At 34.5% G+C, this 22,741-nt stretch overlaps 2 protein-coding genes across 3 annotated transcripts; one reads left to right on the top strand and one right to left on the bottom strand.

Moving 5' to 3' along the window:
* Positions 1-667: 667 nt before the first annotated feature.
* On the bottom strand, positions 668-8,713 carry LOC111780442 (BTB/POZ and MATH domain-containing protein 4-like). Its single transcript, XM_023660860.1, has 4 exons — positions 8,078-8,713; positions 3,649-3,991; positions 3,226-3,505; positions 668-1,152 (listed from the first exon to the last, which is right to left on the bottom strand). Exons 1-4 carry the CDS (start codon positions 8,491-8,493, stop codon positions 962-964), a joined length of 1,230 nt encoding a protein of 409 aa, XP_023516628.1. The 5' UTR covers positions 8,494-8,713; the 3' UTR covers positions 668-961.
* A 3,445-nt stretch (positions 8,714-12,158) lies between these two features.
* LOC111780002 (molybdopterin biosynthesis protein CNX1) lies at positions 12,159-22,151 on the top strand. 2 transcript variants are annotated; one of them, XM_023660233.1, is made up of 13 exons: positions 12,159-12,384; positions 12,742-12,868; positions 14,501-14,616; positions 16,885-16,986; positions 17,074-17,157; positions 17,387-17,614; positions 17,699-17,889; positions 18,008-18,112; positions 18,271-18,579; positions 20,357-20,514; positions 20,586-20,692; positions 20,806-20,862; positions 21,689-22,151. In XM_023660233.1, exons 1-13 carry the CDS (start codon positions 12,199-12,201, stop codon positions 21,905-21,907), a joined length of 1,989 nt encoding a protein of 662 aa, XP_023516001.1. In that variant the 5' UTR covers positions 12,159-12,198; the 3' UTR covers positions 21,908-22,151. The 2 variants fall into 2 exon arrangements, with proteins under 2 accessions (XP_023516001.1, XP_023516002.1); XM_023660234.1 differs by lacking the exons at positions 12,159-12,384; positions 14,501-14,616 and having other exon boundaries at positions 12,763-12,868; positions 21,689-21,991.
* Positions 22,152-22,741: the final 590 nt, after the last annotated feature.

The following is a 22,741-nucleotide window of genomic DNA, read 5'->3' as shown; positions in this document are numbered from 1 at the left end:
TTCCCTACGTTCATTAAAGGAGAAGAATGTGATATCTCACATTGGTTGGAGAGGAGAAAGAAACTTTTCTCTAGCAGACGCGTAAAGGAGGAAATCCCAAAAACCTTAAGAAAAAGCCCGAAAGGGAAAGCCCAAAAAAGATAGTATCTGGATAAGCACCTATTCCGCTTTATAACTCTAAAAGACGTGTTTTAAAGTCTTGAGGGGAAACCCGTTTCCTAATAGATGGGGAAGCCCATAAGGGAAAGCCCAAAAACCTTGAGAGGAAGCCCTAAAGGGAAAACCCAAAGAGGACAGTATCTAGATGAGCACCGATTCCGCTTTGTAACTCTAAAAACCAAAAGAATACAATACGCTTTGTAACTCTAAAAACCAAAAGAAGACAATATCTGCTAGCGGTGGATCTTGACCATTACAAAAAAAGAGAGTAAGGCAAGAAAGAGTGAAAAATGCAATCTAATNAAAAAAAAAAAAAAAACACACATTTTCGACATATGAAGTCGAGTACATATTTCTTTCATTCAACGACCCATCAATGTTAAAATTATGAACTACTAAATTACTAAATTAGGAGACTAAAACATATTTTTAAAAATAACAAATATTCAAAAGTATATTCCAAAAGAGAAAATAAAACAAAAAATGCCATAGAAAAGCTAATAAAAACAATCATAAAAACAAAGACCTTATATAACCTGTGCCTTCTTTGCTTTTCACCATCAGGATTTCAATCAAAGCTTCCTCAAGCAAATGAGTACACAACTAAAATGGCAAGAAAATCCATGGTGCAAACATGACCATAATATCAAACTAGAAAATGAACATCTAATTTGGCTGTGCTATCGAATCGTTCTTCGCAAGCATATTGAAACGAATCTATTCTCGTTCGATCCTTCGTTTTTTTACATGTTACATCAAAACCATAATTTGCATTTACACAAGGAATAGTAATGGTTTCGAGTTATTGGGTTCTCTGTCTAACCCTTCTTCCGTTTGAATCGCCACCGTCGGAAAGTTGAGCCCACACGCTCCGAGATTTCGATCCGTTGCCAGAAACCTCCCCACATTGTTGAGCAAGTGTCTTCAGGATCTCCGATTGAAGAGAAGGGTTGTTTTCCTTCAAAAGCTCAAAACCTTTTGATTGCATCACAGCTGCACAAGAATGGTTCAATTTACAATACCATATGAAAGAATGCAAAGAAACAGCAGAATCTATGATGAATGCTCTTAGAAATGAGTTTGGGTCAACTTTGAAAGGGTAAGAAGTACCTTTAGCTATAACTAGTAATCTTTTAAATTCTAATTACGCTAAAAAGGAAACGTTTGATTGGTTCTATTAAAAGTGCGTTTACTCGAAGTACTTTTTCAAAGGTCATCCCGAAACTCACCTTGAGACAAAACATGAGGGTCTCGAGGATAGGAAGGAAATGAGTTACCGTCAACAGACGATGATAAAGGTGATTGGTTCTTTGAAAAGTGCTTTTACTCAAAGTACTTTTCAAAAGTCATCCCAAAACTCACCTTGACACAAAACATGAGGGTCTCGAGGATAGGAAGGAAATGTGTTATCGTCAACCGACGATGAGAAAGGTGATTGGTTCTTTGAAAAGTGCTTTTACTCGAAGTACTTTTCAAAAGTCATCCCGAAACTCACCTTGACACAAAACATGAGGGTCTCGAGGATAGAAGGAAATGTGTTATCGTCAACCGATGATGAGAAAGGTGATTGGTTCTTTGAAAAGTGCTTTTACTCAAAGTACTTTTCAAAAGTCATCCCAAAACTCACCTTGACACAAAACATGAGGGTCTCGAGGATAGGAAGGAAATGTGTTATCGTCAACCGACGATGAGAAAGGTGATTGGTTCTTTGAAAAGTGCTTTTACTCGAAGTACTTTTCAAAAGTCATCCCGAAACTCACCTTGACACAAAACATGAGGGTCTCGAGGATAGAAGGAAATGTGTTATCGTCAACCGATGATGAGAAAGGTGATTGGTTCTTTGAAAAGTGCTTTTACTCGAAGTACTTTTCAAACGTCATCCCAAAACTCACCTTGACACAAAACATGAGGGTCTCAAGGATAGGAAGGAAATAAAACAAAAGTGCTTTTACTCGAAGTGCTTTTACTCGAAGTACTTTTTCAAAAGTCATCCCAAAACTCACCTTGAGACGAAACATGAGGGCCTCGAGGATAGGAAGGAAATGAGTTATCGTCAACAGACGACGATAAAGGTATCCTGATGTAGTCCTTATCAACAAGATCACTGATCGGGAAGTAACAGAAATGGAATATGTTCTAAAAAAAGAATTTGTTAAGCCAAAATTCTGAGGTAAACTTGACATTTTGAAGCAACTAGTTGCAGAAAAATGCCCAAACTGGATACTCTCAAACTGAAACTACAGTGTTTTATACAAGATCAAGGAAGAGAGTTCAACAGTTTATGCTGTTTCAATGTGAGTGAAGAAACAAACGTTGAAATACAATCAAGATCCTCCTAAATGTCAAATGGGTGTTCCATAACTCATTAAAGAGCAACCCACAACAATTCACAAGAGCCCAGAAAAATGAAAGAACATTGCAAATCCCTTGGAGAACCAAAATATGAAGCAATACTATGGGAGTCAGAAATCCTAGAATTTTGTATCATAAAGAAAAACAGGGAGAATGTGTCGACCCAAGCGACTAAGATATTAATAGCTTCTCCTAAAGGTCAGAAGTTAAGAAGTTCAAATCCTTGCTCCTGTACTTGTTTGAACTAAAATAAATAATAATAATAATAAAAAAGGGCATAGTAAAAATTGTTACGTTGAATTATGGTTAAATTACAAATTTAGTCCGTGAACTTGTAGTTTGTGTCTATTCTATCTTTGAACTTTCTGCATTACAACAAATTTAGTTGTTGAACTTTCAACGGATCTACTAAACATACTAAACATAAAACATAAAACTCGTCATGGATCTATTAAACCTTGTTTAAAGTTCGACTACCAAATAGACACAAATATTAAAGTTTCGGGGACTAAATTTATAATTTAACCTTAAATTCCGGTGCAATTACACCTCCTTTGTAATTAACTCTAACTGGGGTGGCTCTTTTGTAATCCCTAGGGGCTTTATACTTGCATATATCAATGAGTAATATTTACGGTCTTGAGAAAAATGACGTATTTCTGCGGTCTCAACATTTTATCATGATCATACTGACTAAATTGAAAAACGAAGTACCTCCGAGGTTCATCGCAGCAAATCTCAGGCAAACTGCTTTCAATTCAGTGGCATGGTGCTCCTCTGCAAAACTTAGTAATTGTGCAACGGACCGTACGGAAAGGCTTTTACAAAGATGAGATTCACACATCAGTCTCAATCTCTCCAAACCATACTTATCCGCTGCCGCTAGCAACTTCGCCATAAAGTTGTCACCCACACAAGATTCAGAAGATGAACTTGACGCTGATACGACCACATCCTCCGCGATGGAATCAGTGTACACAAAGTGTAGCAAAGCCTGATGAAAATTAAAGCAACTTCAGAATAAAACCTCTAAACATGATGCAGTGATTAATGGCAAAAAACCAATGCAGAAGCAAAGAAACCAGAACCTATAATAAGAGAAAAACAAGTAAAAAGACGAATTAATCATATTTATACCTTGAAAACGTTAGGTTCTAGATCTTTAACAATGATCTCCTCACTTCCCTCTATCATGTTCAAAAAGTCAGACCGAAATATGGGTGATCTAGCAGCCAATATCAACCTGTGCGCTTGAAAATTTTCCCCATCAACATTAAAAGTGACATCTGAACCTTCTAGATTTTCAAGCAGTGCACCAAAATGAGCTCCAATATTAGACTCGGGAACAGAAATCGTCTGTGAATGTGGATGTTCTATTGACGAAACCACAACTCCAACAGTACAATTTATTTGCAAGCAATCATCCTTGAGGTAGTCAGAGTTTTCAAGGGTAGATCGTCTAAGAAAACGCTTGTATCCCCTACATTCACAAATCAAAGAAAGGTCAAAGACTAGTGACAGAAGGGACGAATAATGAATACTCGGGAAGGGCTCTCGTCTTAAAACCCACAATGAAGTTCTTATAATGACAGGACAAACTTTTCATTGAAGTATGAAAAGTCCCAAAAAATAAAGATAGGAAATAAACCATCAACAAACTCAATGTCAAATAAGCTAGGAAATTATTCTAGCTGGCATAATACACACACATATATGATGAAAAAAATTAATGATATCCCACAAATCAAGAACATGCTCAGCTCATAAAAAGACACTTTGATTCCGTTGCAACCAAAATTTTCAGCAGACCACTTTAACAATATTCATCCATTCTGTCCGGGAACGAGAGACCTTATTCATCCAGAAAATTTGAGCTTTACTTTTGTAGACTACGACTTCTCATAGAAACTTCTCTGACCTCTTGTTGGTTCTCTCACAAAAGACCCTACATATCAAAGCTTCTCTATTGGTATTCTCTTCTATATTATTCTCCGATAATTCGTTATAGGACATTTGTATGAACGAGGAGATATTTATAACTCCCTCAGTTTGTTTTTCTTGCTTCTTTTCCTCTCATCGGGAGTATTTACGTTCGAACACTTGTTTCTTTTGATTAAATAAATGAAAAGTTTTGTTTTCGTTTTTTTCCTTAAAAAAACAAGAAAAAAAGAAATGAAGTAGATGAGAATGCTAAAGAGTTCACCCCTCTAAACATAGAGATAACCCTCCATTTGGAACATTTACAAAGGACTTTCCCAACGATTGGATTCCAAGAGTTGCAGGATTTAAGCTAACTCTGAAAGTACTTGAGTGGCCAAACTCCATTCTCATAACGAAACTTCATCTGTTTTGGCTTGGACGACAACATGGTCTTTTTTTATACTAAAATGGCCGACTTAACAAGACCAATGTTTTTTCCAGATGCTCAAAATATTGGTCAGAATTTTACACAGATAATCCATCTTAACCTCCTTTTCTGAACAAAAAACTAATACATTATCAGCATGTTGATGGTTGGATGATTAAGATGGAGCTTATTCCTACCTAAGATACAAGAACACCTTCCTACAATTGTCTATCAAGCAGACTGCTCACCAATCAACTACCAAGACAAAAACGAAGAAATTCAGGGTGTCTTTGCGCAATACTCTATGTATCCAATTAGACCTTATTTTCCCTCAAAATGGCAAAATGTGAAGTCCTAATCTATATCATCATAGGCTCTTTTAAGATCTATTTTGATGATATCGCCCCCTCTTCTTTAACCATCATCTCATCCTACTTCATCCTTAATGAGGATAAGGATAAATCAAGTTGTCCCCTCAAAATAATAACACACCAATCATTTCCTAACTCAAAAAAACAGACTTTCTCAAAAAAATTCTTGCATTTAGCCATCACATAGCACAAGCAAGAAGCAGCAACTATTGATCTATAACTAAAAAACCAAACATTTGTAACAAGGCCACAATAAGGAATAGAGTGGCCCTTTGGCCTTCACAATGTTTCATCTTCACTAATAGACACACAAAGCCAATTTGATTACTAAGAAAAGTTCCAATTCTAACATTTCTAGCACCATAGCCTCCTAACCAAGGTAGGGAATTCCTCTCTTTGAGAAAACCCATTAGAAATGTCTCGATTGATTTTTCCAAGCTATTTAGCAAGAATTTTGAGGGTTATTGACTATCATTCCCTTCAATACTTTATTTTAGTATGGATAAACGTGGGTGTTCGGACCAAAGTATAGGTACAATCAACAGTCTGCTATGACATTTATTTGTCCCTATGATATTTGATATCAAGAAACTTAAGTCTTGAGACATATTAAATACCTTAATTAGGCGGAAATCTTGGTCTACAACTTGCCTCTTTGACACTTGGCCAATCCCTGGGGTTAACAGTTCACTTTTTTAAAAAAAATATGAGACAATTTAGTTGATATTTAAAATTTACAAAAGGGATGTAGTATCCATTTTACAAAAACAAAAACAAAAACAAAAACATTCCCAATTTATAGCAGTCCACTAAATTTGAATGAGCTGATAATGAGCCAACCCAAGAAAACACCACTAGAGGCAAGTGGGAGATAGAGAGAAGACAGCAACTCTTACTAATGATAACCAAAAGAAACCCAAACATTTATTGCACAAACATTCAAGAAATAGAATATTGGCTTTCCAATAGCCATATTATGAAGCCAATGCTAATTTGAACAAATTGCACTAAACACCAGTACTTCTAAAATTTTCACAATAAATATATATATTGGTTTGTTCCGTCGGAACAACATTATTATTGATTCAAACTGAAGGGTCAAGTTGACTTAAGAGTCGTAAACATTTTAAAAATGTGACAACTTAGTAAGAATTTAGATTAATAACCATGGGAGAACTAAATCAAAATAACACTGGACAGAGATACTAACATGATTGGTATAGTATACACCCGGTAGGAGGTTTCTAATATAGTATTTGCTTGGTTAGGTGAAGTAAATTGAAATTCAGAGATGAAATATTTATATTGTATTCAAAATGGATAATATTTAGATGAGTAATTGAAGTACTCATTTTCTATTCTGATACAATAAAAGTTCAAACCGATAGTTTTCAAAATGGATAATACAGTATTTAATGTTCAATATAGAAGATAAATATCTGTTAAAGTAATGTTAGTGTCAAACAATAAAATGGCTTAAAGAAATATTGATGACAATGTTGATAGTATCATCATCAGTCCCCGTTAGACTTGGCCCTGATAGCTTAAATTGAGCAAACTTAAACCATGCATAATGTCTGCTGTTTTAGGTCATCATAGCATATCAGTATGCACGCCAAAAATATTTATTTGATCTCGCACTGTGATGTATATTTCATTTCAAAGTGATCAATTAATCTACTGACAAGTTGTGTTTCATAAATCACTTCATTGTGAAGCACCTGATTGGCTCATTCAATCATAGGTATCTCCATATCACATTGAGTGGACACCGGAGTTAGATCCGACATGGCTCAAGCAAACTCTACCATTACACAAAACAATGCAAGCAGCATTTCTACAAGAGTGGAGCCTTGATGATTGGTCTTTTTATATTGCACGGGGAAGGAGACCATATAACTCGCACCATTTATTTGTGCAGCTAAACTTGCACGTTACAATCCGGGAGAAATTCTTAGTTCTTCATTCTTCTTCTACTTATCACAGCCATTTTACAGAGACTTGTTGAGGTAAGATATTACTCTTCTTTTAAAAGGAAGAAAAAAAAAGTAAAATCCTAGTGCCAACGGAGTTAGATCCGACTTGGCTCAATCAAACTCTACCATTACACAAAACAATGCAAGCAGCGTTTCTAAAAGAGTGGAGCCTCGATGATTGGCCTTTTTATATTGCACAGGGAAGGAGACCATATAACTCGCACCATTTATTTGTGCAGCTAAACTTGCACGTTACAATCCTGGAGAAAGTCTTAGTTCTTCATTTTTCTTCTACTTATCACAGCGATTTTACAGAGACTTGTTGAGGTAAGATATTATTGTTCTTTTAAAAGGAAGAAGAAAAAAAATGTAAAATCCTAGTGCCATCGGAGTAGACAGTAACAAAAAAAATGTTGATTGTTGGTCATCACTGTCAATTTCCCACTTAAGATGAGCTTAAGTCAGATAGAATAGAAAAAATTTGAGCATTCTCCTTCACTGGTTGAAAATTTATACAAGGGCAAACAAGTGGTTATCAAAATTGAGGGATCGAACACAAGGCTTCCAATCTTGATACCATGTTCAATCCTCAATCCACCTAGAAGCTTAAGTAAATTTAAATTCAGAACGTTCTGGCATGAAAAATGTTTATCAATACTAAAACAATCACCAAGCGTATAACATAGAACCTGAAACCTGATGATCTTGAATGATTATGGATACAAAAACAAAATCAAGAACCTGCAGACGCACGATCAAAAGACTACCACAGATCATACATGCACTGATCGAAAAGTTCCACATCTACAAACAGCAAGCTATTCACGAATCGATCACCTAGTCGATAGAATCACAGTAAACAAGAAACATACCACATACTGCCGCGATACTTGAGAGTATAGGGACCACTCTCGAGTGAGCGCTCAAAATGGCTATGAACCTTATGCTTCCCTTTACCACTCTGATCAACAAGCGTGAGTTCAAACAACGCCCTCACATCGGTACCGTCGCTAGCCAGTGCAATAAATATGGAGACATAGGTGGAATTATCCTCAACATTCTTCCCATCCGGATAGAAGTAGACGGCCCATTGAAACCCTCCGACGGTAAATTCATCGCTAGCAATGTGCTTGCCTGGTCCCATTCCCTTGGCCAAAGAGTAGCCCTGGATCACGAACTTATGCGAGCCATTGACAGTATGAGTCACCGACCTCGAGCTCGTCGGCGAGGCGGAGGGGCTCTTCTCCGGCGCGGTGTCAGTGGGGGTATTGGAATTGGTGTCGGCCATCTGAATTCAGTACAAAGCTGTGATTGACAAATTCATGGAGGTGGGGGGAGGATTTGGGGATTGGGATTGGGAAATTTGTGCAAATAGATGGAATCTAATGAAGAAAAATTGAAGGAATTTGAAGAAAACGGCTCAGGGTTGCGTACTTTTTGTTGATTGGTTTTGAAAAATGTATCCAAATTTTGCTCGGATTTTTTCCCTTCTAAGCACGCCAACTTGCTCACCCACCGCTATAGCTTCAACCTTTATTTTATTTTTTATTTTTTATTTTTTATTTTTTATTTTTAATAATCACACCTCAGTAATAAATATATATATTTCTTTTGAGTTGCATTTAATTTTTAAAAAAAATTTAATTTTTAATTTTTAATCAAGTAAAAATATTCTTTCATTTTACATTTTATTTCAAAAATAATTTAAGTTGCATTTAATTTTTAATCAAGGGTATATTAGTAAAAATATCCTTTCATTTTACATTTTACTTCAAAATAGTAAAAAATAATTTGAGTTGCATTGCATTTAATTCTTAATTTTTAATCAAGGGTATATTAGTAAAAATATCTTTTCATTTTACCTTTTACTCCAAAAATAATTTGAGTTGCATTTAATTTTATTTTATAATTTTTAATTTTTAATCAAGGATATATTAGTAAAAATATCCTTTTATTTTACCTTTTACTTCAAAAAAAAATTGAGTTACATTTAATTTTTTATTTTTTATTTTTTAATTTTTAAATCCTCCGTTTTACTTAAAAAACATAATTTGAGTTGCATTTAATTTTTAATTTTTAATCGAGGGTATATTAGTAAAAATATCCTTTCATTTTACCTTTTACACCAAAAATAATTTGAATTGCATTTAATTTTATTTTATAATTTTTAATTTTTAATCAAGGATATATTAGTAAAAATATCCTTTTATTTTACATTTTACTTCAAAAAAAAATTGAGTTACATTTAATTTTTTATTTTTTATTTTTTATTTTTTATTTTTTAATCAGGGTATATTAGTAAAAATATCCTTTTTATTCTCCATTTTACTTAAAAAAATAATTTGAGTTGCATTTAATTCTTAATTTTTAATCAAGGGTATATTAGTAAAAATATCCTTTCATTTTACCTCTTACTTCACAAATAATTTGAGTTGCATTTAATTTTTATTTTATAATTTTTAATTTAATCAAGGATATATTAGTAAAAATATCCTTTTATTTTACATTTTACTTCAAAAAAAAAATTTGAGTTACATTTAATTTTTTATTTTTTATTTTTTTATTTTTTAATTAGGGATATCATTCTCCATTTTACTTAAAAAAATAATAATTTGAGTTGCATTTAATTTTTAATTTTTAATTAAGGGTATATTAGTAAAAATATCCTTTCGTTTTACTTTTACTTCAAAAATAATTTGAGTTGCATTTACTTTTTAATTTTTAATTTTTAATCAAGGGTATATTAGTAAAAAAAATCTTTTCATTTTACATTTTAGTTCAAAAATTAAGTAAATTCATAGAAAATCATTAATATTTTATTTTAAAAATACTTTTAAAATTATTTAAAAAATATCAAAGGTATATCAGTAAAAATCAAGAATATTTTTTAAGCATGGTAAAAGTATTTTTAATTTTTTTTTTAACGGGAGTAAATTAGTGAAACTTTTCAAAGAAATAAAGTACTAATTATTTTCCTAACCTTTTTTAACTTTAGTATATTTAAGAATATTTTTATTATTTTACAAAATGTATGGACTAAATTTTTATTATTATGGATTTAATATTTTTATTAATTTATGGATTAAATTTTAAAAAGAAAATTCATATCAATTAAAGTCAACTGTGAATATAATTTAATCACTTAAAAATATAAATCTTCGAAGTTAAAAAGTATTTCAATCCTATGAACCGTTGAACTAAAAATTTTAATTTTTCAAACAAATTAATTTAGACGATTTTTTTTTTTTTTTTTTTTGACGAACGAACGATAACCATTCAGACAATGCCTCGATACAAGCTAAGTTTTGTAGATTCAAATCCACGTTCACATTCTTGATATTTGAATAAAAATTTGTCGTTTGGACGTAGTAAAAAAAGATAATGTTTAGTACCTTTCGATCTACAGTCCCTCGAAGCTAGGGATTATGCAAGTAGTGTCGGTCCTTTGTCTTTCAGCTATGTTATGATATAAAAGGTGGCTCGGAAGCTTCCTCTCTTCCAACAAGCAAGACATTTTTTTTTATTTCATGCGAGTTTAAGTGACGGTAGCTCTAGATGAAAGGAGAATAGGAAAAATTAACATACACATTTGAACTAATAATTAGCGTTTTTGTTCGATGAACATGTTAGATACATGTATTGTAATCTTATTGGCAATGTCTTCTAGGAGTCAAACAAGTAACTACCATCATAAGCATAACTTAGCTATATTTGACGTATAAGGCTAAATTAATAAAGATATCCTTAAATTTTGTAAATTTTAAGAAAAGTTAAAAAAAAAAAAAAAACCCTTACCATTAATTTGGGATGAAAACAGCTAAAATTTTATTTAAAAAAAATATCCTTAAAACTCTCAAAATAGTTTAAAAAATATCGAGAATATTTTAAAAAAATATTATTGAGATATTAAATTTTTTATTAATATTCTTAAACTTAAACTTAAAAAAAAAAAAANAAAAAAAAAAAAAAAAAAAAAAAAAAAAAAAAAAAACAAATTCAATTTTTTTAAAATTAAAAAAAAAACACTTTTAATTAAACTATGTAATAAAATGGTTAAAAATATTTTATATAATCTAAAATTAAACTATGTAATAAAATAGTTGATTTTCAGCCTTTTATTTATTTATTTATTTACAATATTATTAAAAAATTTAAATAATAATTTTTTAAAAGTTTAAGGATATTTTTGAAAGAGAGTAGGAATCACCCTTCACAGTGGTATGATAGTGTCCACTTTGAACATAAGCCGTCATGGATTTGCTTTGGGTTTCCCAAAAGATCATAGGAATGAAGTTGTCAACGTCTCCCTACCAATAGTTATATACTGTGAGCAGTTGTTGCTACTCTCTTACTTGCATATATAACGTCTCTTTCAAAAACTCTCTTTCGAAAATCTCTCTCTACCGAGGCTAGAGGCTCGAGCCTACGTTTCTTGACCGTAGGCGACGTAAGAACAAATTGACATAGCTCCCTTGTGTTGAAAAGTGAGTGCCGCACAATTACTTGCATATATAACGTCTCTTTCAAAATCTCTCTTTCGAAAATCTCTCTCTACCGAGGCTAGAGGCTCGAGCCTACGTTTCTTGGTCGTAGGCGACGTAAGAACGAATTGACATAGCTCCCTTGTGTTGAAAAGTGAGTGCCGCACAATCGCAAGTCCACTGCTGTCAAGAGTACGATTGTGATAAGTGATATCCTTTGATCTTCCACTAAATTAACCAAGATTGGACTTACACCCAACAATCGTCGGGACCTAATTTTACTTTCTTCAAATCCAAAAAGTTAAAATTTACCTAAAATTTACTGTATTATACGAGCAAATGGGGTAATTTTGATGGGGTAATTTCTTAACAACCATGGCCACTCTTGGATATGCTGAAGAGTCGAGTCAGCCCTGCCTCAATTTCGTGACCCCACTCTTCATCCGATCCTATAAAATGATTTCTTCTCTCTTTCTCTCAGACACCTGTTCATCTGATTCAACACTCTTCCAATGGCGGATTTCTCTTCTGTCAAGTCCACCGCCATGATTTCCCCCGATGAAGCTCTCAGAATTGTGCTGGAAGTCGCTCAACGCCTCCCGCCCGTTGCCGTCTCTCTTCACGATGCTCTTGGTAAGGTCTTGGCTCAAGACATTCGCGCTCCCGACCCTTTGCCTCCTTATCCGGCCTCCATTAAGGTAGTTCCACTATCGAGTGAGCATAATTTTTGTTCATCTGGACTTGAGTTTTTATGTTAGGTTTAGGATCGGTCGTTTTCTTAGTTGACCTGATGAAAATTTGATTGCTACTTGTGGAGCTTGATGGAGTTTGTTTGTGGTTTTTACTTGTTCTTTGGTTTTTGATTGGAGAAATGAAATGATGTCGGATTGCTTGGTTGAAGTGGAAGAGAACGTTCTTGCTTCCAGTGGAGATGATAGATTATGTTTCAGTGGATTTTCTTTTTGCCTTGTTTTCTGATTGGAAGACATTATGTTGTTTTAATGTATGCTTTGCGAAATTCTTTTGAATTGTGATCTTGGGAACCTTTCTTGTAGGATGGTTATGCAGTAGTTGCTTCAGATGGGCCTGGGGATTATCCGGTGATTACAGAATCTAGAGCTGGAAATGATGGAGTTGGTGTGACAGTTACTCCGGGAACCGTTGCCTATGTAACCACTGGAGGTGCTTTTCTAATCATATTTGATCATACCCAAGTTTCCATTTTGTAGTTAGCATGTGTTTAAAGAGGGTTTAGTGCTGGGAACATTAATTTTGTTGTTAGACTACATTACATATGTGCTTGAGTAATTAAGTAGTGTAGTTAATTAGCGTTTCTTGCTCAAAATTTCGAAAGGAATTCTTGTTGATGTACTGATAGTATCCTTTTCTGAGAAGAGAAACAATTCCATTGAGAGATGAAATAGGTGGGGTTAAAACTCTTGACACCTTAGGCGATTACAAGAAAAATCTCCCATTTAAAATCAAAGACGAGAGGCTAATCTGAGAAAAGATGTTTACATTTATACCAGTGTATAGCATGAAAAAGAACATAATCCAAAAAAATATAAAAGGTCGAGAAGGTATCCTGAAAATTCAAGCATTCTGTTCGTCCCAAAGATACTAGAGGAAAACCCTACCGACAGCCAACTATACAACCTTCTTGGCACCTTAAAAGGGATGTCCCACAAAAATAGTGGCCAACATATTAACAATGCAATTAGGAATGATGTTTGGTTGTTGGATATCTCCTAGCTAAAAAATTTCTATGTGATGCTCTAGTAAAGGAGGAATATATGAATGAATCTAAACCACATTCGAATCAGAGTGATCTTGATGATATCATGGTTGAGAAAGGCTTAAAAGAATTGAAGTTACTTCTTATACCAATAACGTGCACCTGAGCAAGAAATGAAAAGGTGCTGTTGGTTTTCCCCATTCAGTCTACACATAACACGCCAGCTTGGGGGATCGGTAGCAGTTTTGGAACAATGAGATAAAGGTTTGATCCAAAGTATTCAAGGACATCATGAGACTTAGAGTTAAGAGCAAATTTGGTAAGGCTATAGCCCCAGGAAGCCTGATTTTTTTTTATTTTTTTATTTTTTTATTATTATTATGTGGATAGCAGCTTAACAGCCTAAATACCTCTCACAAAGTGTAGAGAAGAAATTCACAGCTTTTGTAGTCTCCCAAAATCTGCCCCGTGTGTTTCAAGAATAATGGGACCCCTAACCATCTTTTATCCACTGCATTGTTGCCTTGCAAGGGTGGAATTTTATCTGCGAACCATTTGAGTTTGTGGTACCCCTTGAGGTGGAAGATGGACTTTCTAAATGTCTGTCCGGCTGTTGGTTTAAGGATAAAACCAGGTTTCTTTGGTTGAATGTGGTTTGGGCCCTCCAGCTTCTATGGAAAGAAAGAAACTCTAGAATATCTTTACACTAGTATGAATCTTTTGATAATTTCTGTGACTGTGTATGGTGTATAACCTTAAATTTGAGTGTCCTTCACAAATCTTTTGTAATGCTCCTATCATTCTTATCAATCTATGTTGAAGGCCTTTGGTTTAACTTCTTTTTTGGTGTAGGACCATCTTATCTTTATGGCCTTCAGGTTGTTTTTTGAGACTTGGAGTAATGAAATCAAATCTATAGTTGTGTATTATTTTTTTCAATTTAAATTCAGATCGGTTATATAAAAAGTTAAAAAAAGAGAACGGTCATTGTGTTATTCAACTGTTTTCTTCTCTTTTCTTACTGTCTTGATTTTTTCCCTTCTGAAATACCGATTCATTCTTCTTGTTACATTTTTAAGGACCAATACCTGATGGTGCTGATGCGGTAGTTCAAGTTGAGGACACGGAAAAAATTGAATCCAAGCATGTTAAAATAATGGTGAAAGCCAGGAAGGGTGCTGATATCCGCCCAGTGGTATTAGTTCATTACTTTCTTTTTAAAGAAAATAAAAACTTTATGTCCTTCAAAGGTTCTATTGCAATGACAATTATTTATGAGGAAATGAACAATTTTCTTGAGAGAATATCAACACAAATAATTCAAACGGACAAGAATTATACCAAAGTGTTAAGCACAAAGAGGAACAAAGAAAAATTGTAATAATGAATGCAATTTTTTTAGATGTGAAAGAACTACCATTAACAACTAAAGAATTCATTAGAATGGAAGTCATGTTGTGGTCTCTTTGGCAATAGGCTAGAGGAGTTGAGCTCTGCTTGGTCACCCTTTCTTCACCTTCTTGTAAAATAGCTCCTCTTCAGTCTTCAGTAGATACTGATTGGTAAGCTTTTTCAAAGCTCCCTCGGTTATCTTTCCATATTATTTTTCACTTTCAACTGTTTATTGAAAAGCAGTGCTTCGTTTTCAACATTCTATTGATAATTGCAGAAACTTTCAACACCAGACTTATTATGAAAAGGAAATGAGTTTCTCTTCCATCTCAGTTAAAGGGTGGAAATATCCTCCATTATCATTTTCAGTGGAGGCTAAATCTTTTAGTATGGCTTTTGATGGAGATAAAATGGAGGAAAAGTTTGTATAGAGAAAAGGAACTGCTTTTTCTCTGTTTTATGCGGTTTTTTAGTTCTAACTCGGAGGTTGTTTGAGGAGTATACAGTTAGAGCAAAGGGGTACCGAATTCATTAGACAATTCCAGATTGACGACTATCATTTATGGATGAAGTCTTTAACTTGCCTGAATATGTCCTTGAAATTTTGTAAATTAAAACCTCAACTTTTTCATTGGTATCAACATTTTACTCCATTGAAGCCTGTATGCATTTTTCTCCTAAGAAGAGGTAGGGAGAAGGAAAGAAATTGAGGAGGAGACCTAGTTATGTATCATCTACTTGAAGGAAGGTTCTTTGATGGGGACCTATCAAAAACTAAAGGAAAATAAGATTGACCTTTGCGAAATATTGAAGGAGATTGGATTGAATGCTTATTTAATTGACTTGCCTCATCTTCGTATATCTAACACATACAAAGTACCTTTTTTTGACAAAATATTTTCTTTCCAGCGGAATTCCAGATTTCCACCTAAACTTCAGCAGTAAGGTTAGGAATCTGGTTAATAGCTATGGATCCAACTCAACTATTGATTGAATTGTAAATTTATTAACCCAAATAACCTTCAGTTGATGGATCCAAACTCTTGGGATACGCTCTATGGTATTTGGATTAGGTTAGTTTGAGTTATTTTGATCTCTCTTTTTTTATTTAATTTAGTTGAGACAAGAAATGTGAAACTACTTTAGAGATATATTCATATATTTTCGTACATTGAATTAAAAATAAAGTTCAATGTCATCTTTTATGTTATGAAAGATTAAACTTCAAGTATTTGAGCCAATTGTTTTTTGAGAATTACTGGAGAGTAAAATAATCTCAATAAGTGGAATGAAATTATTAATGCACGTGTAATTTTATTATCCTAATGCGAACGAAGTGTTTCGTTTTTCCCTAAACTTGGGTTAGTTTGGTTCACCCAACCCAACCCAAATGATTATTGGGCTAAAGTTACCAACATGGACTGCATTGTTATTCTTGATAATTAAAATAAATGTTCGCTTAATGCAAGGCTGCTCATCCAATTCAAGTTGGAAACTATTTGCGAGCATTTCTTAGGAAGAAAAATATAAAAGCCCTTCAACCAGATTCTACACTTTTCTTTTCACCAAGAACGGTTATCATGTGACTGGATCTGTAGGAGGCCAGTGAACAGATATCAGCAAACTTCTAAACACAGTTGGGTTAATGCAGTNTTTTTTTTTTTTTTTTTTTTTTTTTTTTTTTTTTTTTTTTTTTTTTTTTGGCTATGGTATATTGGTTGTTGAACATTGAAGAATGATGTTTGATTTGAGTTAACATGTTATTTGGCCATATTTTTGGATATGAATTTTTGTTCTGGTTAAAATCTTTATATAGTGAGAACTGCGTTCCATAAGGACTCAAAGTTGAAGCTTTGGTGCAATTTATTCAGTATGGGAGATTTGTTCTTTTCCCCCCCATTTTTTCACTTTTGGTTAGGCATGAGGCTTTACTGCAGCAAATATCTTTACTAAAAATTGATATTTTTATTCATTTCCTGTGGACATGGTTTATGTATTGCTGGACCTGGTTATTAGACTTGTGTTTCTTCTATCACCTGTACTTGAAAAGCTCATGATACTGCCTTCCCAGGGTTGCGATATCGAGAAGGATGCTCTTGTTTTAAAAGCTGGTGATAAAATAGGTGCTTCAGAAATTGGCCTGCTTGCTACTGTGGGTGTCATGACAGTGAAGGTATTATAGTGCCTGATATATTTTGTGTTTAGTCATATGTTCTCTCATCCATCTCCTTTCGGATTTACTTTTAATGTTGTATAATAGGTATATCCTACGCCTGTAGTTGCCGTTCTTTCTACAGGGGATGAACTTGTAGAGCCCCAGACTGGATGTCTGGGTCGTGGGCAGGTATTATGGAACATTGCTTCCCTTTGACCTCCTGTATATTTAGCAATTATGTATGTCTAAGCCTTCATACTAGCCTTATTATTTTTTCAAGAGAGATGTTTTACCTGATAAAAGAATTCCTTAATGTGCATAGTGAGGTATTTAGTCATATATTCTTTATACTCATTAATATGTAAATTTATGTTATTTAGTTGTACAAAATTTTTATTTGACAAAACAAGTTGTGTAGATTAGGGATTCAAACCGTGCTATGTTACTTGCTGCTGCTGTTCAACACCAATGCAAAGTTATCGACCTTGGTATTGCTAGAGATGATGAAAGTGAGCTTGAGAAGATCTTGGAAAATGCCTTTTCTGCTGGAGCTAACATCCTTCTAACTTCGGGCGGTGTTTCAATGGGAGATAGGGATTATGTCAAGCCATTACTTTCGAAGAAAGGAATTGTATATTTTAATGCGGTATGTAGATGGTTGTTGAAATGCTTTTACTCAGTTGTCCCATTCTTTGTAGTTTTGGTCATGGAATTGAAAATGTCTTTTCAGGTCTTCATGAGGCCTGGGAAACCTGTGACTTTTGCAGAGATCAAACCAGATAAAACAGAAAAGAAGGAATTGAATCAGATTCTTGCATTTGGGTTGCCTGGAAATCCTGTGAGCTCTTTAGTTTGTTTCCAACTATTTGTAGTCCCCGCCATCCGCCAACTTGGTGGTTGGGAAAACCCTCATCTTCTAAGGTACCTGAAAAATCGAACTGTTGTTCTCTCTCTCTCTCTCTCTTTTTTTTTAATCATCCCCTTTCCTATTTCTTTAATATTTTATACTCGATTACCCGTTTTTCTCTATAAAATGCAGAGTGCGAGTACGTCTTTCAGAGCCAATAAAGTCAGATCCTATTCGACCACTGTTTCATTGTGCAATTGTCAAGTGGAAAGATAATGATGGGTCTGGAAACCCTGGGTAAGTTGGGGTAAATCTGATTCATTGGCCTTCACTCAGTAGGATCCCTTGTCTTGTAAGATAACATGAGCTTGCAACTTATCACTCTCTGTTGCATCTCAACTTTCTCGAATATCCTTTATATGTTATTCATTTGAAATAACTGTTGTTTGGATCAGCTTCTCTGCTGAGAGTACTGGTCAACAGGTGAGCAGCAGACTTTTGAATTTGAAATCTGCCAATGCTTTGTTGGAATTGCCACCAACAGGAAATATTATAGCTGCTGGAAATTCTGTATCAGCTATTGTTATTTCTGATATAAGCTGTATTGCTGGTTGTGCCAACTCCTTATCATCTGATTCAACCGTTTCTCCAAAAATTAATAAACCCAAAGAAATTAGCACCAGTCAGGCTCAAGATATCGGGTCTAAAGTAGCTATTCTTACGGTGAGTGATACTGTTGCATCCGGGGCTGGTCCTGATCGAAGGTATGCATTTAACAATCATTTTCCCTCCTTGTTGTGTATGTTTTTTGTTCTAGCGATTTATATTGGTTTGTTTGCTAGTAGGATTAGGGGTTTCTTGAGTTCTTTTTTGGTTGCACCTTGGATGGTAGAGATGGTGATGTCAAGCAAGACGGTCGAGATTGTCTTGTTCTTAAAAGTCTTGTAGCTCATTTCAATCCAAAGAGCCTACCAGAAAGCATTCCTCTAAACTAAGTCACATGGACACAGACATGACTGATGTCAATTTCTAAAATCTAAGACCCGGGCACGTTGGGGATACGTCATTCTTTGGGATATATATAAATTCAGTATAAAAATCTAAACATGTTCCACTAAAAGGCCTCAGCGTTGGTGGCAAACAAGGTTAGCAGTGGTGGCTGCTGCTATTTCCTTTCTCTTCCTCGTGAATTGCATATAGAAGGGAAGGGTAGTAGGGTTATTTATTATTTATTATTATTATTTAGCTTTTAATGTCTTTTTCATGTTTTTTTTTTTGTCAAGAAATTATAATTTGGCGTGTTGGATACGTGTCCGACGCTTGTCCATGTCCAACATGTGTCTAACATGGACACTCTGCTTAAAATAGAGTGTCCATGCTTAATAGCCTCAAAGGAACCTAGATTTATTAAGGAGCACCAACTAAAAAGAACCTATATTTCCTATGTAGAAGGCCCATGAAATCAATAATATTATCTTAGTTCTTCTATCAACGAAGTCTTTTTTAAGATAGAAGAGCGACTGATCGATATTTGTGTCCCTCGATCAATTCTCTATATCATCGATCTGCAACGATGTTAAGGTCTTCTGATAAAAGGTATCATGTAATTCTTTGACATAGAAGTTGGTGAGAATGTGTGGTTTTTTTTCCTAGGAAATCCAATATCTTATAATATGCATCTGGATACTCCTCTTTGGATGTTTGTTTCTTAGAGGCCACTATATTGATGCTAAATAAAAATGAGCGAAGCTGGTATTGTATTCTTCCCTGTTGAAGAGTAAAGTGGAAAATATTGAATGCTTTGCAACAAGTTTCATGAAATAATTTGGGATTTCAAGTCTTGGACAAACAGATTACCATATTCTTATACTTGAAACTTTTACCTCTTGTTTCATTAGATTTTTCAAATAGAGAGCAATCCTTGAAATAATAAATGTTTTGCACAATAAATCTGGTAAAGCACAAAGGATCTTTCTAATATCCTTGCGTACTAAGAGAAATATCGAGAATATTATTAGGATATCATCCACAGTGGATTGTGGATGCGAGAGAGCTCAAAAGGACACACACACTTCTACAGCGTCCTCCATCTTGCTGTCTGCTACCCTTCACTTCCTTTGCAGACCGGAAGATCGAACTGCAAAGGTCTTCCCACCACGCGAAGTTCAAACCCTACCAGAGAGATAGAAGTTAATAAAAAACTGGTCTCAAATCTCTTTACAATCGAAGGTGAAAGTGGGAAAAAGACGATGAAACCTTTTTTTCTTTCTTTGTCAGGCGACTTGTTAGGAGTAGGGGCTTTCTTACTCTGTTAAAACTAGTGCTTCAGAAATACATTGACTCCATCCCAGCATAAAAACCTAAAACTGGGCCGTGATAAGATATCAACACGCACACACCTCGGTGATATTATCAAATAAAAATTTCTCTGGTCTGTCGAGAAATACTACTATGATTATATGAGTGAAGCTCACTTGACTCCCCTTGTGTTTTTCACCATTGTCATGAAGGCTTGACAAAAGGTTTCTTTCTTTTCTATAGTGGACCAAGGGCTGTTTCTATTGTCCAAGCCTCATCAGAAAAATTAGGAGGGGTCAGTATTGTTGCAACAGCTATTGTCTCAGACGATGTCAGCAAAATTCAAGATGTTCTTGTGAAATGGTGCGACGTTGACAAAGTGGATCTTATTCTCACACTCGGTAATATTTCGCGAAATGTTTTTATCCAGTTCTCTTTATTTCTCTTTTTGTTAAATTTAATCTCCGTCTAGGTGGAACTGGATTTTCCCCAAGAGACGTGACGCCTGAAGCAACGAAACCATTATTGCATAAAGAAACCCCTGGTCTACTATATGTTATGATGCAAGAGAGCCTTAAGGTAAATATTCGGATGTCTGCTGCATATTGTTGTTTAATTGTTCTGCTATCAAACTTTTATGCTGCACAGTAATTTTGATTGCTCTTAAGCTAATCGTGAACGTTCCGTGATAGGTAACGCCATTTGCTGTGCTCTCACGTTCTGCAGCTGGGATTCGAGGATCGACCCTGGTAATGCCCACAGTTTTCTTTTCATATTTTTGTTTAGCTCTTTTTAGGAGGAAATAGCCTTGAGGAGATGCTGAAACTTTGAACCAGCATTAAGTAGTGTTAGAAAGTATAGAATCATATTTACATTAAAGAGAAGAAAGAGTAGACCAATATAAGCCGAGAAAATCCTATAAAATCTTATTTTTCGAAGATCCTGATTTCTTTCCGTAACGGCCCAAACCCACTCTAAGCAAATATTGTCATCTTTGGGTCTACTAGGGAAATGTTTCCACACCCTTATAAAGAATGTTTAGTTCCCATCTCCAACCGATGTGGGATCTCACAATAGATCAATTAATTTTTAAAAATTTTAAAATTTTCATGGATCATTTAAAGGGTAGGACATACTAGGCACCAAATTAAAAGTTTAGGGACAAAAAAGATTCATGCACCAAATAGACACAAACCTCAAAGTTTAGCGGTAAACTTGTAATTTACCTAACCAACTGAATTTGAAACCTCGTTGTTCTTTTTATTTCATCCCGTGATTATCTCGGTCAGTCTAGTTCCTATAGAATCTATCACTGAAATACCCCTACTGGGCGATAGGGTTAAGCGGAACGAAAAGGGTTTTCCATGAGATGAGAAATTCAAACTATTAGCCTCACACGAGGTTTGTGAATAAGTGATTGTTTGATAACGAGCAACGAATGCTCGTCTTTCTGCTAAACAGAATGTATTGAACTCATAATTCATTAGATACTTTTTATGAATGTCAACTATCATAAGTAAATTACTCCTCGTTGTTCAATCGAGTACCCAATGATCTCATGTTATTTGTGTTCAGATCATCAACATGCCCGGAAATCCAAACGCAGCAGCGGAGTGCATGGAGGCGTTACTCCCAAGCCTTAAACATGCATTGAAGCAAATAAAAGGGGACAAGAGAGAGAAACATCCTCGTCATGTTCCTCATGCTGAAGCAACACCAACCAACATTTGGGAGCAGAGTTATAAGGTGGCTTCTGAAGGTGTAAGTGAAACTGGGTGCTCTTGTTCTCATTAAAAAATGCAATGTTCTGCTATATTAATCACTCAAACTTGCAAGTTTTTGTCCATTAATCTATCGTTTATTTTCAACCGTTCATCATGAAGATGGCCCTTTAGAATGTCTCTCTAGATTCATCTCAACCTTCAGATGTTTGGATGCTTAGAAGAGTCTTTTGTTTCAACTCGTGTCATTACAAACGTTTAATATGTGATTTAGAGTGTTTAATAAGTTATTAGATTGTTACGTACGTGTTTACTTAGTTCCTAAATTGAATTTTTCAATTTTATATCTGTTCGGTCCTTGGATATTTATGGACCGGTTGTAGCATTAGCACTTTTATTTGTGAATCCTTTTGGATCTTATTAACCAAAGAGATACGACTTTGCACTATAGTTAGTTCAGCACCAATAAAAAATCTCCAAGGAATTCCAAGAATGCTTATTATACGCTCGTTCCAACCCTCAATTCTCTTTTCTAGGTTCATTGATATTGAATCAATTGAACGCACTTCTAATACTTGTTCTACTTTTGGAAGACCTTGCGTTATTTCGCGACCCTTTGTCCCGGCCATTGTAGCACGTGTGTCGCCTAGGGCATAAGGGGCATGATGATGTCATATATATATATATATATGATGATGTCATATATATATATATATATATAAAAACTTCGGATTAAATTAGTAAACATAAAATTCAAAATTCATAGATTTATTATATTTTAAAGTTCATAAAAACTTCTTTTAAGTTTAATGTTCAAACTTGTAATTTAGTATTTTTTTTTAGTGGTGGGGGAGAGGATTCGAACATCTGACCTCTTAGTTAATGATATATGTCTTTATTATTATGT

This window comes from Cucurbita pepo, chromosome LG18 (genome assembly GCF_002806865.2).
Source record: "Cucurbita pepo subsp. pepo cultivar mu-cu-16 chromosome LG18, ASM280686v2, whole genome shotgun sequence".
NCBI classification, from domain to species: Eukaryota; Viridiplantae; Streptophyta; class Magnoliopsida; order Cucurbitales; family Cucurbitaceae; genus Cucurbita; species Cucurbita pepo.
Note: the sequence above shows the minus strand (reverse complement) of the source record. Positions and strands in the feature narration are given on the sequence as shown.

Coding starts and splice junctions, on each gene's coding strand:
- LOC111780442 (XM_023660860.1), bottom strand. CDS start 8,493: ATGGCCGACACCAATTCCAATACCCCCACTGACACCGCGCCGGAGAAG. Junction 3,992..8,077: donor AAGTATCGCGGCAGTATGTG/GTATGTTTCTTG, acceptor TTGTGAATGTAG/GGGATACAAGCGTTTTCTTA. Junction 3,506..3,648: donor TAGAACCTAACGTTTTCAAG/GTATAAATATGA, acceptor AATTTTCATCAG/GCTTTGCTACACTTTGTGTA.
- LOC111780002 (XM_023660233.1), top strand. CDS start 12,199: ATGGCGGATTTCTCTTCTGTCAAGTCCACCGCCATGATTTCCCCCGAT. Junction 14,617..16,884: donor GTGCTGATATCCGCCCAGTG/GTATTAGTTCAT, acceptor CTGCCTTCCCAG/GGTTGCGATATCGAGAAGGA. Junction 17,615..17,698: donor GAATTGTATATTTTAATGCG/GTATGTAGATGG, acceptor ATGTCTTTTCAG/GTCTTCATGAGGCCTGGGAA.